The 16,578-nt window shown below is 40.0% G+C and overlaps 1 protein-coding gene across 1 annotated transcript in view; it reads left to right on the plus strand.

The window, feature by feature from the left end:
• AP1AR (adaptor related protein complex 1 associated regulatory protein) overlaps window positions 1-16,578 on the plus strand; it is a 54,177-nt gene that overhangs the window by 7,590 nt on the left and 30,009 nt on the right. The window contains exons 2-4 of the mRNA XM_088456440.1: window positions 6,976-7,024; window positions 8,419-8,445; window positions 9,882-9,907. Of these exons, the coding sequence (XP_088312566.1) occupies window positions 6,976-7,024; window positions 8,419-8,445; window positions 9,882-9,907 (102 nt within the window). The remainder of the gene's footprint in view (window positions 1-6,975; window positions 7,025-8,418; window positions 8,446-9,881; window positions 9,908-16,578) is intronic.

Here is a 16,578-nt window from a genome sequence, read left to right on the forward strand (position 1 = left end):
TCAGGATCCCACACAGTTCACATTTTCCGGTTTACCTAGCAGGTGCACAGGTGTATTCATTACTCACTGACACATTTTATAGGATCCACAGATGGAGCTAATTATTTCACCTGTGCAATAGACCGAGTTTGAGAACCTGTGCAATAGAATTTCCAAGAGGGCATATACAAGCCAATAAAAGAAAGTTATTTCAATGTAAAAAAAACCACGATTTAAAATGACTAGCCTTGACATTTTGAATTACATATTTTAATTTAGTTAAAAGTGGACTTATTGCTAGTGGTTTCAGAGGGGCCTACTGTAAAATATACTATGCTTTTGGATCATATTTTAAAGTTTAAATGTAGTGTATTGGAATTGTTTTAATACATTGAAAAAACAATAACCAAAATTTACTATAATAGAGTAGCCATGAAACAAACTAAATAGATATTATAGAAAAGAGAACCTTATTTTTTATTTTTTTTTTAAATGTTGTTTTTAATATACAGTGAATTTTTTTTTTTTTTACCTTTTGATCTTACAGTGAACGGAAAAAAAATCAAATAAAATCCTAGAATTTAGTCTCCTTGGAACAATCATTAATGATTTAATATTACAGCTCTTACATTACATTCTAAGGATTCGAAAAAATTAATTGAAGCCTAGCTAATGTTGTAGTCTAATGTATGTGCACATTAGGGGTTTTATTCAATGACCAATCAACCAGTGTTCCTATGCAGAAAGCCTGATAATGTATATTAACTTGGGCCACAAGGACTTTTTTTTTTTTTTTAAAGGCGGAACGATATCGAAAATGCTACCATTTCTCTGTACACCGAATACCTTCTGCACTTTAAATAGAAAATGGAGCCCACTTTAGAGGTTTGAGTAGTGCAGAAGAATTTTCATTAGACAATACAACTTAACCAGAGCAAAAATATTTAATCCAAGAATTGTAAAATCTCCATTTCTGTGGTAAGTTTAAAAAAATAGATTGCAACCTTGTCTCCAGGCAACGTGTTCTCTTCTTCCCACCACACCTTTTGGCCAATTGGAAGATTGTTTATAGATTTCAATATATACAGTCATTTATTTAAGGGACCCCAAATATACATTACTTGCCCAGGTGCTCTTATGCACAAAAGTTAAATAGAATCCTGCATACAGCATCGGCACTCTAGGAACTTAGGATAGATGAATCTGCACACAACAGGTTTGTTTTATGTTTACACAGTAATACTATGGTGACCAAGCTGACCCCGTTTAGGTCGCACTGACGCACTTCTGGTTTTACTGGAAGTAGACGCTGCGGCCGGTAGTGATCGGCCAGGTCCATGCTGGATATTCACACTCTGGTATTTAAGGTGGTTGTTATGTACAATGTTCACTGAAGAAAGAATTCAAGTCTGAAAAGTGTATCTATTGCGTGCTGATCTAGTTTTCCCTCTAGGCTGTATTGGCAGGGCCCCGTGCCCGATTTTAAAGGGGCAAAAAGTGCCCTGCCCTATTAGCGGCGCCCAGCTAAAACAGCCTGCCCTGTGCCTTTCCCACTCGCTGGCTGCAGTGGCCCGCGGGTGGGAAAACTTTCGGTGACAATCACCGCCGGGTGAATAGATGCCGTGCGCACGGCGTCTATTCACTGTGAGGGGAAAGCTTGGGGGATCTCCAGTACCTCCTGTAAGTCCCAGAGTGTGACGATTTGGGGGCGTGTCACAATGAAACGCCCCCTCCCTGGTCGGTCATGCCCCCTTTTTGCACATTGACTTCCTGCTCGCCCTCTTAGAGCCCTGCCCTGCCCGCAGTCTAGCGGGAACACTATTAATCCAGCTTTCCTAAGTGCTGATACTGTATGCAGGAATATATATATTCAAAGAAGAAATGGGCACTCCAAGAAATAATAACAGAGGGTGCCAAGATATAAATTTTTTTAAAAAGTTACTCCTAGGTATAGTCCAAACACCAAAATGTTTATTTAAGACATTAATACAACATTTCTGGCAGCTAAGTGCCCTTTCTCAAGCTACCAGACCAACTGCCTAAATAGATATAAATAGGCACCATCTAATTATCAAAATGGCTAATTAGCATGATAATGAGGTCACAGTATTTCAAAGGAAACATCATCCTTTGTATCAATAATAACAACTCCGTACAAAAAATACAGAAATAAGTGTCATGAACCTGACTAAAAAGATATACCCACCTGCATTGTCATAGATCATTCACGTTAAAGACATATCCTACTGCATCGTAATAAATATTGTAATATGTTCAGATACACAACAAAGGAGAGTACCTTAAAGTGGGCCAAGCAGGGACGCCAATTGTTGGCGTTGCCACGTGTGCTCCGAGGCTGGCTGTCAAGCAACCGCTATGCTGTCCGAGGAACAAGGAAGTGCTTAACTGGGAATGGGTATGTAATGCCGGCTGTCGGGATGCCTCCTATCAGAATACTGATAGCGGCATCCTGATGGTTGGTATCCCGAAATAAGTATAAAAAAAAAACAAAACGTGGTGAGATTCTTACCTATTGCACCTTCTGTCACTCTCCCTTTGCCCCCTCGGTGTCTCTCATTTTGCCCCCTCCATGGCTCTCCATACCCCCTTACTTACCTTTTAGTTGTGATCATCAGCGCTGTTCTAGAGCATCGCTCCTCAGATCAGACACTTCCTGTCTGAGTTCCCACAGTGCACTGTGTTGTAGGACCCCATTCAGCAACAAGCAGCCTCAGGGTTCACTGCCTGTTGCTTTACAGTGACAGCTCTCCCCCTGCTCATCACAACACCCTGCCAATGCCTCTCTACTCCGTGCCCCCAATCCCTCTCCCACCTGTGCAAGAAAAAAAATAATTTACACACAATAAAAATAACCTGGCCGGACTATTTAGGTGCACATTTTGGTAACCACTGGCATAGGGAATTTAGAAATATAACATAATTTAAACAGAAAGAAAAGATAGTTCTAGACTAATATGTTGCAAATGGCAGTTTGAGCCGAATGCTAAATCATGTGTACAAAACCAGTGGGCAGCAAAAAGATGAGTCCAGTAATATGAAAGTTCTTAGAGGTAGAGTCAAAATTATACTAGCGGGAGAAGTCCAGATATGGGGATGAGAAGACAGAATAGGAGAGTAAGGGGACAAGTGGTTAGTAGGAGGTTAAACATGTTAAAAATAAAATATGTAGTCCAAATCCAGTTCAAACTCTGGTTTCAACTTCATGGTTAAGATGCAGGTTTTAAGGTGGCAGGCCAAGTCTGTGTGTGCAGTCCTTTCAGATGATGCACTTTTGTACAAGTTACTGGATCAGCTGATACAGGTTTTGCAAACTGATTAATAGCGGGGGATGGTGCAGGCTCACGTTGCAAACCAACTTTGAAAACGGACTATTCTTTAGGTGTGGAAAGTGCAGGCAGACATTAAAGCATCGGGTATGGAAGATGGAATTACTGTACTGTGGAAATATGAGAAATGGGTTTTAAACTTTGTTTTCAGCTTCATGCTTTAGATGACCTGCTTAAGATGCAGGCTTGAAGATGGCAAGCCAAGCCTGTTACTCTGAAACACATTCTATCATATGAACTCTATCACGGTCAGTGTCTCTCCGTGACTTCATCACATTGTTGTTCATGGAGTACCTCAGAGGGGTATATGTTTAGGAAGTCGGTGGACGGAATGGGTTAGGGATAGGCACCCTAAAGGAGGGTTAGGGGGAAAAATAGGTTAGTTTATACTTACCTAGGGACGATCGGGATTCCTCCTCTGTCGGCCAGCCGCTGTCGGGATTTGAATTCATACCGATTCCCCTCAGAGGTACTGTAATGATGGAATGATCTCAGTAGAAAACAATTGTTTTGGACACTTTGCCTTGACAGTGATTCTGAGGGGGCGATTCAGTTGGAAGCGTCGGTAGCTGTCAATGCGGGTTGCCCGACAGAGCAATTAAATTGTTGCTCCGTTCGGGAGTGATAGCCGCCGCCATTTCTGCTCGCCTCCTACTTAGGAGAGGAGCAGAAATGTGCGATAAGTCCTAGTTTTGACCTAACCAGGACTTTAGACAGGTTTAGCCGTTTTACACGGCTAAACCCGGTCTAATTAGGCGTGACATGCGCGATAATTAATGGGCGTTCAAATACAATTTAATTGCAACATTGGGCGCCCATTCATTAGAGCGCCTTAACAAACAATTGAATCACCTTGAGGGATAAAGTTGCAGCCTGACACCAGAGTCATAAACTACCTCAGTTCTACCTGATCGGGAACGGGAATGTCAGGCAAGTATCTGAGTGAACGGTGAAAAGAGCCGCAAAGGAATAAATTCAAATAGAAATTTTATGTTGTGCCAGGTCTGGCTGGAGGTGTTTGGATCCAGGCTCAGTGTTTGTATCATTAAAACTTGACCATAAACTATTGTAGTGTTTGGGACAAAGTATTCCATTATTTTAATGTAGAATCATTTGTGTATATAAAGAGTATGTGGCTTACTATGTATTTCCGCCCCTTAGAAATCCATTTGGACTTAAATCAGTGTGAAGTAAATTTGCTGTATATTGCTCAAAAGAAGCGTGCATGGAAAAATTCATATATTTACCAATATACAAATTGTATGCATCTCATGAGGCAACAGCCTTTGCGCCCTTGCCTGTTTGCTACTAGTCACATCATCATCTCATATGGACTTGCTTACATCGATTCTGCATATTTCACATTTGCATAAGCACGCCCTCACTGAACTTTGTCTACGTGAGAACTCCTTGTTACCATCCAGTTCCACTTCTTCAGTCTTCATTGTAGATGTGATGGAAATGTGTATGACTGCATCACCCGCACTTACTGATGCCCATTTCTGAGTATGCATGGCGCAAATTCACACACTACGCAAACAGGTGCAAAAATCTCTGCTTGCAATTTCAGAAATATACTGACACTCCATAGAATGTTCTCTTGAGAGGGCTACCAAGTTTACCTCTGTACCATTTCTACCTGCCTGCTCAGAGACCAGAGAGCGCGCACACAGTGTACCTCCCCTACATCAAATGGACTTTTCTCTTATCGCTGATTTTAGGTTTTTGTGTGAGATGAATTGTGTGCTCACTAATTTTGTTATTGGCTTTGAAACAGTGGCCTCATCGAAAGGCATGTTTTCATATTTGGAACATGCTGTAATTCACAAGGTTGGAGAGTATTCTAGATGATTATTTTGTTATAGAGCATGTCTGCCAGGTTTTTTAGGAACTAATCATTTTTATTTTTAGCTTTTGTTTTGTACCCTTTTCAGTTTTCATTTTTAACCCTGTATTACAGCTTTTTGTAACCTCTGTAAATGCACTTTGGAGGAATATTAGTAGATAAACATCATTTCAGACTGTGACAAATAAAATGAATAAGTTATTCTAAACTGAAATATTTAAACTTAACTAGTTTGTCTGGCACCTCTTTTGTGTTTGATTTTTTTTTGCAGCTGAAGTTTTATTTTTAAGTTTACCTTTATAATGGGGAAAGAAAATTTTAATTTGAAACAACATAAATGCAACAGAGCAGTCATATCCAAAATTTCTCCAATCACTGCATCCCAGTGTTCTGGATTTTGTTTACGGCACCACTAGACCATAATTTTCTTATTCAGATAATCAGCAACAATGATTAATTAAGGAAATTGTGCTTACCTGTCCTCCTTAAGGCCCCCATACATCAGCAATCTGAAAACGACAATTGAACAATTTGAAGATTTATTGCCCAATCTAGCAATCTGCACCCATACATTACAGATCTTTATCAGTGATTTGCAGATCGATTGCAGCAAACACAGATCTGCCAATCTTGAAAGGTCCATCATTTTACTGGTAACGGCCTGCAAATCTGCTGATAATGTCCGTACACTAGCAATCTACAGCCCCAATCGATCTATGAAATCCAACATGTTGGACAATCTGATTTAACAATTCCAATCACTTTTTGGTTGCAATCTGTGATGAAGCCCATACATTGCAGATTGCCTTTAGTTCAGTTATTTGGCCCGGTTGCACTATTTTTTGTCTACGTAGCTTTTGATTGGCAGCCACCAGTACTAGTTTTGCCTATAACATCAACTAGAAGAGCATGAAGGAAAACCATGAGAGTAGAGAATTGGAAAGAAGATGTGGTGCAAGGGGAAAGTGGGTGATGGGAGAAAAATGAGGTGAAAATAATGGAATGGTGGGACAATGGGAGACATACACACAGAAAAGGACACACAGAGACATACATGAAAAGACTGGTGTATACAGGTTGGAGACAGAGTATACAATGTATCATACAAAGATGGTGACAGACACACAGTGGGGTAGCAGACACAAATGGAGGAATTCAATTTTCATTGCCCGGAGCTATTAATTTGACTGCATCTGGCCCAGCACTTAATTGCGGAGATGCAAATTACTGTGACTAATGCCCAGGGCTTAGTAGCGGTAAATTGCATTTCCCCACTTAAGTGTTGTGCTGTACGTGATGCTGGTACTGCACGTGGTAACATCACCACTATCCCTTGAGGCACTACTTTATCAGGAGGGTGCATGCAGAAAGCTACTAGTCACAGGAAATTGGATAGCTTTGGGAACTTAACACGGGAACATTCCCGCATTGAGAATTGATTGCCCCCCAAAGAGAGGTTGGGCAGACAAGGGGGGTGGGAAGGTATTGGAGTCCGTGAACAGCAGCACAGTAGATGGGACCCTATTTAGAGTCTCAGAAGGCCTTAATATATGTAGGAAGCCGCATAGAATAGGTCAAGTAGTGCAGGAAGGAGAGGGAAGCTTGGCACACAGTAAATGGCCGTGCGCTGCCTCTCCAATATATGGCCCAGCCTACAAAGATTACAGTCCAAATCATTTGATTTGAGACCACACCACTAACCACTGTGTTAGGGCATAACATGACTTTTTTTTTTTTAATTGTTATTTATTTAACCTTTTTGTCAATCATATATTTTTTTTTTATCATTTTCTTTTTCTGCAGATCTAAATATTTCAGAACTTCTGCTAGAGGAGAGCACTTTACTATTGAGGTTGGTGGTTTCAACTGTTTACAGGAGAAATGCTGTAAAGGATTTGGCATAAGTCAGGCCAAAATATCAACAAAAGTGATTGCTCACACCATTTCTAGCCTTGCACTACTTTCATTAACTTGTTTGTTTGATATGGTGATATTTTGTCCCCATTATGACCAGTGAAAAATGGAATGATTTATTTACTAATTCTCAGTTGTATTTTGTCAGGGAACAGAGAAATGCAGAATAGTATACAGTTTTTACAAACACAGATGTGAACTTCCTAATCTTGTGACGTCTGCTCTGGGTAGACAAAGTGTCCATTATGAAATCGATGTTATAATAGATTTACTATGTTTACGCTTATAATAATAAAAAAGTTATCGTACTGTCTATTTTTCCATACCTGTTTCCAGTTGTGACAAGCAATGTCCAGGTACTGTAGTTTTCCCCCACAATCCAAAAACATACTGTTTGGTTAATTTTTTGTCATAATCCAATTAACCTTAGTGCATATGTGTGTTCATGTGATAGGAAATATTGATTGTAAGCTATTGTGAATGGCCAAATATTATCTGTAAGCACTGCGAAATATAATGGTAGCAAAACTATGGCCCTCAAAGTAAGGGTGGGTGCTAGTATCAAAACTGGAGATGGTTAGGTGGGGGGAGGGACCCCTGGCCCACTTGACATGGAATGACCCACAGGAAAAGTCAGAGCAGTATGTAAAATGTATGATATATATATATATATATATCAGTAGTAGTTGTTTTATTTTTTTTTAAAAACCTCATTTTATTTGTAGAGGTATTTTCAGCACTTACAGATGTGTCCTCATACATGCAGCCGCAAGATGCCTGACGTGAGTGAGCCGCCAGGTCAAATGCAACTCTGCTAGCACTAGACGTTGTTTTAATCTTTTTTTGCTAAAGATGCGTCTTGGTCACAATGCGATGTACTAGGACGCACCAGGAGACTGTGCTGCTTGATACGATGTGTGACACTTGTATAACTGTGTGTGACAGAGTCCGTATACAAAGCACAGAACTTGGTGTGGAATAAAGCCGCGGCAGCTGCATCGTAGCACTTTATATATAGATTCAGAGACACGGTCGCACACAGATATACAAGTGTCACACAAATTAGCACAGGCTCCTGGTGCGTCCTAGTTGCATCACATTGTGAATAAGACAAATTTTCAGCAAAAAAAGATGCCCAGTGCTAGCAAAGTACCACAAGACCTTGCGTGCCAAGAGGGGTTATTTGGTGCGACTGCAGCAATGATGTATGATGACACATCTGTATAAACCAGCAGTATAATTATTTTTGATGCTTATGAAATAACATGCTTTTAGAATGATCAATAGATGATTGTTAATTAAAACTAACCATATAATGTTTTCTTCCAACAGTTTGAAAATCTTGTAGAGAGTGATGAGGTACGTATGCTCATAATTCAGGGCTACATGCTAGGAGAACAGATTTATTTTTATAGATTTTACAGATTCTTTGTAGAATATTCATTTATATGCCTTTTAATGTTACGAATTCATTTTTTTACATTAAAATATACTATTGTTACATTTAAATTGATGTTTGAATAAATATTTATTTTCCTGTCGGATCTATATATTATGTATTATGTATGTTTATGCATTTTATGTACAAAAAAACAGCTTCAGGCTAATATGCTAAGTGCATCATATTTATATTTTTCATTTGCTATTGCATTATGGCTGTATAAGGGTGAAGGGTGGGGTTTATGGTAGTAATACATTACAAGGAAAAACTCTTTAAACATTTTAAGTTCTAAAACGGCTGCATTATAATAAGTGGAAACAGATGTTTGGGCTGCTCCTGCACAGCATTCCTCATAGAAAATTATGCAGGCGAATGACCACACATAAATAGTTCTTGTGTCATTTACAGGGTTTTCATAGGTAGTGTTCCTCCTGGTTCTAGTAAGATCCAAAGCCATGACTAAAGTGCTAGTTTTTAGAAGTGGAGATGTTGCCCATAGCAACCAGCCGACTGCCTGTGGCCACAGTGATCGGGACATCGGGGGCAGATGAATCCGCCGCTGCAGTTCTGTGTTGGGTTAGGAAATGTCTGTGCTGCGGGGCTATACGATCATGTTGACCACAGTGATTAGAACACTAGGGGCAGAGTCGCGGCTGCAGTGCAGGGCTGGGTGGGGGGACTGGGGGTGCCACTGGGCTACCTGATCACTGTGGCCAGCAGTGATCGGGAAAAATTGGAGGCGGAGCCGCGATTGCAGAGGGACTGGGAAGGTCCCTCTGATATAGGCGGCTGCTGGAAGATTAGCTTCCCGCAGCCGCCTTTGTATCAGATGCCACCATGTCAGGCAAGTGGTTAAAGCTATAAAAATCGGAATTACAATTTTTTGTTTAAAAAAAAAAAAAAAAAAAATCATATTGAATTAAGTTTAAATAGTTCTTACTTACATAATTTGATAAAAATAAATTGAGGACAATTTTGGAAATTTTTTTATAGCCGGTTATGTATCTCTGTATATGACATCGTAGCATACATTTTAAGATTTTTTTTTTTTGTAGACATGAGGTAAAATGTCTGTGTTCTGTAAGAGATTAAAGCAAGTATTATATAGGTTTGACATAGAAAGTGCATGGGTTTAAAAACTTTTAATTGAAATGGGTTATATAGCTTGTCCTAATTGGTACGAATATACCCAACACACAATTTATCTTTCCGTTTGAATAGTTTAGCTCTACTGTTTTCCATACAGTCCAAATAGCTTTAGTCATGTTTGTGCTTTGGTTCTATTTAACTTTTATAGTAAATTATATGCAACAAGGCCAGTACTGAAATATGCTCTTTTGTTATGTATTACCAGGGGGAAAGCCCAGGAAGCAGTCAAAGGTAAGTTGCCTGTCATAATTGAATTTTAAAATAATTACACTACTATTATTATTATTGTTTTTATAGCACTTTTCTTCCAATAGGACTGAAAGTGCTTTTACATTTAAAAAAAACCACAAGATACAAACTAAGCTTAACAGAAAAGAGAACAAAGCATTTGCATTGTATTTTTTTTAGAAACTAAGTGAATGTTGCGTGAGAAAACAGGTAAGATTTTTTTTAAGTCTGTTTTTTAAGGATTCTAAAGTGGAGTCTCTCGCACTGTGCAGGGAAGCGAGTTCCATAGTCAGAGCTTCACAGCTTAAAGTTCGACCCTCAAATGAATTAAGCGAGATTCTAAGTCCTTCATCTACAGATCGCAGTAAGCGGTGTAGTAAGGATTCGGAACCTGCTTCAGATACCTTGGAACATAGTTATGTAGGGCTTTGAAAATCAGTAAGCCGATCTTGAAGTAGATTTGCAATCTTATGGTGCATACACACGGTCAGATTTGTCAGATGAACGATTTTACCAAAGATTTGAACGATTTTTGACTGCATTAAAATGAATGGAATCGTCCAATTCTGACTGCAAACACATCAGATGTCAGATATCGTTATCTGACCATCGGGAACACGCATCGTTCAGGCATGTCAGATTTTCCTTCAGATATGAACGATTGAACAATTTTTTTAAATCGTTATTATTCAGATCTGAAGAAAAATCTGACCGTGTGTATGCACCATTACACTTAGCCAGTGAAGAGAGTAAAGAATGGGTGTTATGTGGCAGGAACGGAACTGGTTAGTTAATAGCCTGGCTGCTACATTTTTTACCAGCTGCAAGTGCTGCATTTCTTTTGCTGGGAAACTCTGATATGGTTGGGTACACAATCCCAGCGGTCAGAATACCGACAGTGGCATCTCGATGCTCAAAGGTAAGTTGCCTAAGCCCAACCCCTAAATAATGTCCATACACCCTATGGGAAGCTTGGTTGAGGCAGGTCACAGGTGGTGGGACATAACCTTCAGGTAATTCAGCTGTGTCTTCTACATCCATTGGGTCAAATCTGGTCCATGAAGACAGGTGGCTTACATTCTCAGGCTTGGAAACTTTGTATTCATTTGATGGCACTGTTGGTATTCTAGCCTGGATGGAATGTACTCTATCTGCAAATAAGTTTTTGACTGGGAGAGTGTTTCCTCAGGCTACAGGCATACTGGTGGCAAATCATCTCCACTGTATGGAAAAGCTGAGCTAACCTATAGTTTGCTGCTGTGCTCTCATTTGACATGAACTCTGTTTTCTTATGGGTGACAGAGAATTGGTATTTTTCAATATGCTTGAATAGTTTTAACTTATCCTCTACAATGTTAGTCTTCCTCCATTGTCTTTCAAGTCTGCAGCCCCATTTTGTGAGCTTGCTAATACTATTGTCAAATCAAAGAGCTTATATTTGTGGTATGTGGGGTCAAGAGCGATAATATCCATTGCAGCCGTCACATACCTATTATCATAGTAACAGTACATGCCACATTTTTTAATTAGCTTAATTTGGCCAATAATATGTCATTTGTAAGGGGTGAAAAAGTGCAGGAAAATGGGTTAATTGATGTGGGACAGATATATGGGGGTGCTGTATGAGTGGGACAGGTGTTTTGAAGATTGCAGATGGGTGTAATAGGCGTATTTTGAAGGTTTTTTTAAAAGGGTCTTTAAATGACACAAATATATACACTTAGGCATTTTAAGAAACCTGTAGTAAACAGCCATTTGACCTTTTTAAAAACCCCAAATACTTTTACTAGGACCACAAGTTCACTTTTATATTCTCTTGTTATCCTATATCAGTTTTGCTTTTTTTGTGGGGTACAGACAATTTCACAATTTTTTTTTTACCTATGCTTATCGTGGCAAACTATCGCGACTTTTGCAATAGGCTTGTGCGAAAAATGTGAATGCGTATAGCCGCGATAAGCGGTAAAAACCTGTGAAGGATGCGATAACTCAAAGTGCGTTAGGTTATCGCATTATCGCGGCTAATTGATTCCCCCCACAGACTCGCAAACATTGTGTGAAAAATTTTAGTTTGCCTGTATTTATTGAGGCACATACATCAAATGATATATTATTCCACACTTTACTGACACTTGCCTAATGCATTGGATGTGTTTCTATCTGTTTCAATAGTAAGACAGTTGATCATAACATAACCATATTATATAACATAACATACAAGGCACAAATTAAAATTATACTGTTATTCATAATATATGAACAGTGTATACACACATTTAGTATTTAAGTAAGAATTAGAGCAATAGAAACACACAGTGGGATCTTAGTTTTTATTTTTATATATTTCATTGCACAAATTTTTGTGTCTGTATTTTAGAATGATTTTGCTGGTTTGTAATCTATTTATTAAGGGAAATTTATTAAAGGTTAAGTTATTTTTATTTGTGCGCTATGATAGGAGAACACCTTCTTGTTGTTTTAAGTTATTATCCCACCTGGTTCCAAAGACAGAGATCCTTAAAACATGACCTGTTGGGGATAGTTGAGGGCTGAGGTAGAGAGCCACATATCTAAGGGGTTGGGGTGTATAACTGGAAGGTGCACTGGGAAGAGATGAGGATAGAGGACAGAGGGTCTGCATTAAGTGTTGGTGGATTTTAATGAATAGGTGGGTTTGAACAAGACATGTTTGAAGCCATGCAGGCTACGGCATGGGAGTGAGTTCCAGAGGAGAAGTCAAGCAGTTTGGGTGAAATCTTGGGAGTGGGAGAAGGTAATCCATGTGGAGGTGAGGCTGAGGGCAGCAAATTTGGCATAGTGATTAGCAATATTAGAGTTCAGTTTCTGATGGAGGCATGATCTGTGTGGAATTTGTATGTTCTCCCCATGTGTGTTGGTTTCCTCCCACACACCAAAAATATACTGGTAGGTTCTGACAAATAATTAGTGTGTATGTGTGACCATGTGATCGGGATTATAGATTGTAAGCCTCGCTTCCATCTCATTTCCAACTATCTCTGGACCTGATTAAGTAAGGAACGCAGTTACTTATACACAAGCAATCAGTCGATTCATTCGCACTGCGCATGCGTACACATCGCAGTGCGCATGCGCAGACCAGATGCGAACGGGACTGCGATTGCAGAGGATGCGCAGACCCATGGCAGAGTGATTGACAGGAAGTGCCATTTGTGGGTGGTGACTGGGAGGTGGTCGGGCGAGCGCAGGCGTGCCAGTACGTTTCAACGCTGTTGCATGGGCGTGCATGAATTAGCCACTGCGATACCATATGCCGCCTGAGGCGTCATAGCGTGCGCTGAAGTAAGCAATTCCTGAGTAAGGTCTGGGCTTCATTAACTGTCCGATGTTACCGATTGTTTCTCTATGTTGGCCAAGTATATGGATGTGAGTAAGAGCAAGTGGGCGTCTGAGGCTGCGATCACAATGTGAATGCAAACATTTGCATGTCACCGCTGATATTAACAACTGCGTTGCGTGCGTATAAGCAGAATAGCGATCCATAGTGAATCAGTCCCTCTGTTCCATCTCTCCCTGGATGGCCAAGAGCTTTCTTAAACTCATCATGTATAAGGGGAGAATTCAATTGTTGCTCTGATCGGGTGCCAGTGCCACTGCTTTAATTCACAATGGTATGCAGTATGGTTATTGTTTTTCTGCTGTAACACAGATCTACATTAGAAAAACACTTTAAGGTTATTTGAATATTTACGTGTTCTGGGCTTAATGACCTGTTAACAGCTGTTTTTCTGTCCCATTGGAGGCATTAAAAAGTGAAAATTCTGTCCTTGATGCAAAGCTCACGGCCATGCACACAATAACGATTTGGATAGGATCCCAAGGACACTTAAATGTGAACATAACTCATCTGTCACTCAGTTACACTTGATACAAGGAAAGAAATAACATCTAACATCTAACATTTCACATAATGACCCTGTCTTTAACTGACATTCATGGGATCATTTATGAATATTAAACACCCGAATTCAAGAAAAAAAAAAAAAATCGGAGGTAAAGTTACCTAACTGTATATATAAATATATAATATAGTCAGGTGCATAAATATTGGGACATTGACAGAATTTTCATATTTTGTATTCACCACCACAATGGCTTTGAAATTAAACAAACAAGATGTGCTTTAACTGCAGACTTTCAGATTTAATTTGAGGGTAATTACATCCAAATCAGGTGAACGGTGTAGGAATTACAATGGTTTCTATATGTGCCTCCCACTTTTTAAGGGGCCAAAAGTAATGGGACTATCAACTCAAAAGCTATTTCATGGACAGGTGTGGGCTATTCCCTCGTTATTTCATTATCAATTAAGCAGGTAAAAGGTCTGGAGTTGTTTCTAGGTGTGACATTTGCATTTGGAATCAGTTGCTGTCGACTCTCAATATGAGATCCAAAGAGCTGTCACTATCAGTGAAGCAAGCCATCATTAGGCTGAAAAATCAAAACAAACCCATCAGAGAGATAGCAAAAACATTATAATTGTGGTCAAATCGACTGTTTGGAACATTCTTAAAAAGAAAGAACGCACCGGAGAGCTCAGCAACAGCAAAAGACCCGGAAGACCACGGAAAACAACTATGGTGAATGACAGAAGAATTATTTCCCTGGTGAAGAAAAACCCCTTCACAACAGTTGGCCAAATCAAGAACACTCTCCAGGAGGTAGGTGTATATGTGTCAAAGTCAACAATCAAGAGAAGACTTCACAAGAGTGAATATAGAGGGTGCACCACAAGATGTAAACCATTGGTGAGCCACAAAAACAGGAAGACCAGATTAGAGTTTGCCAAACAACATCTAAAAAAGCCATTACAGTTCTGGATCAACATCCTATGGACAGATGAGACAAAGATCAACTTGTACCAGAGTGATGGGAAGAGAAGAGTATGGAGAAGGAAAGGAACTGCTCATGATTCAAAACATACCACCTCATCAGTGAAGCATGGTGGTGGTAGTGTCATGGCGTGGGCATGTATGGCTGCCAATGGAACTGGTTCCCTTGTATTTATTGATGATGTGACTGCTGACAAAAGCAGCAGAGTGAATTCTGAAGTGTTTCGGGCAATATTATATGCTCTTATTCAGTCAAATGCTTCAGAACTCATTGGACGGCGCTTCACAGTGCAGATGGACAATGACCCGAAGCATACTGCAAAAGCAACCAAAGAGTTTTTTAAGGCTAAAAAGTGGAATGTTATGCAATGGCCAAGTCAATTCCCTGACCTGAGTCCGATTGAGCATGCATTTCACTTGATGAAGACAAAACTGAAGGGAAAATGCCCCAAGAACAAGCAAGAACTGAAGACATTTGCAGTAGAGGCCTGGCAGAGCATCACCAGGGATGAAACCCAGCGTCTGGTGATGTCTATGCGTTCCAGACTTCAGGCTGTAATTGCCTGCAAAGTATTTGCAACAAAGTATTAAAAAGTGAAAGTTAGATTTAGGATTGTTTCGTTTGTCCCATTACTTTTGGCCCCTTAAAAAGTGGGTGGCACATATAGAAACAGTTTTAATTCCTACACCGTTCACCTGATTTGGATGTAATTACCCTCAAATTAAATCTGAAAGTCTGCAGTTAAAGCACATCTTGTTTGTTTCATTTCAAAGCCATTGTGGTGGTGAATAAAGGCCAAAATATGAACATTCTGTCAATGTCCCAATATTTATGCACCTGATTGTGTGTATATGTGTGTGTGTGTGTATATATATATATATATATATATATATATATATATTTATGCAAATGCCGCTACAAACCCTTCCCTGGTTTACAGCTGGGCGTCTGAGTGTGCAAGAACTGAGAAGCCACTTTGACACTCCAATACTGCATAGAGAGTCTTTAGGTGGCACCATTTGTTGCACCATCGAAACTTAAAGTGCATACACATGGTACGATCTGTACCATCAACGACTTTAAAGATATGTTTCAAATATATCGTTCATAGATCGTTCAAAGATATATCTTTCAGTGAGTCATCCTGCCACATCTCTGAACAGGGAAAATTGACGCTATCGTGCAAGTTGCCCTGCATGCATGGACAATGAAAGATATCTTTATCGTCCATGGCGGGAACGCGCATCGCTGGTCGATCGTTCACTGCCTAAAAATGAACTACATGAATGATATATCGTTCAACAATATTGTTATCGTTCATCAAAATCGTCCCGTGTGTATGCAGCATTACACCAGCAGATTTTTGAGTAAGTGTATGTGGGCCTGATTCAGAGTTGTACATAAACCCGATAGTGTACGCACAACTCCGATGCTTAACGATTGGTGCATGAGCAGGATCTGTACTGCGCATATGCTGATCACTGACTGCGACGGTTGCAGTCCCCCATAAGCCACAGCATGATCGACTTGCAGCTGTTTTGTGGCAAGCAAAGGGTGGTGATGGTCAGCGTTCTTAAAAACAGGGGTTTTGGCCCAGTATTTAAGGTGTGCCGAGGCCAGTGGCTGCGTCTTCCGACGCAGCTTCACTGGTCCCGGCAGCGTGAAAACGCCAGCATTTAGGGGTTACACAGGTGGCCAGTGTTCTCGTAGATGATCCGATGCTGCATCCTCTGACACAGCAGCGGATCATAGAAGCTTGCAGGAGGCGTCTATTTACACAAGACACCTTCTGCAGCATTAGC

The sequence above is a fragment of the Taudactylus pleione genome, unplaced genomic scaffold, assembly GCF_031769625.1.
Source record: "Taudactylus pleione unplaced genomic scaffold, aTauple2 ptg000703l, whole genome shotgun sequence".
In the NCBI taxonomy this organism is placed as follows: Eukaryota; Metazoa; Chordata; class Amphibia; order Anura; family Myobatrachidae; genus Taudactylus; species Taudactylus pleione.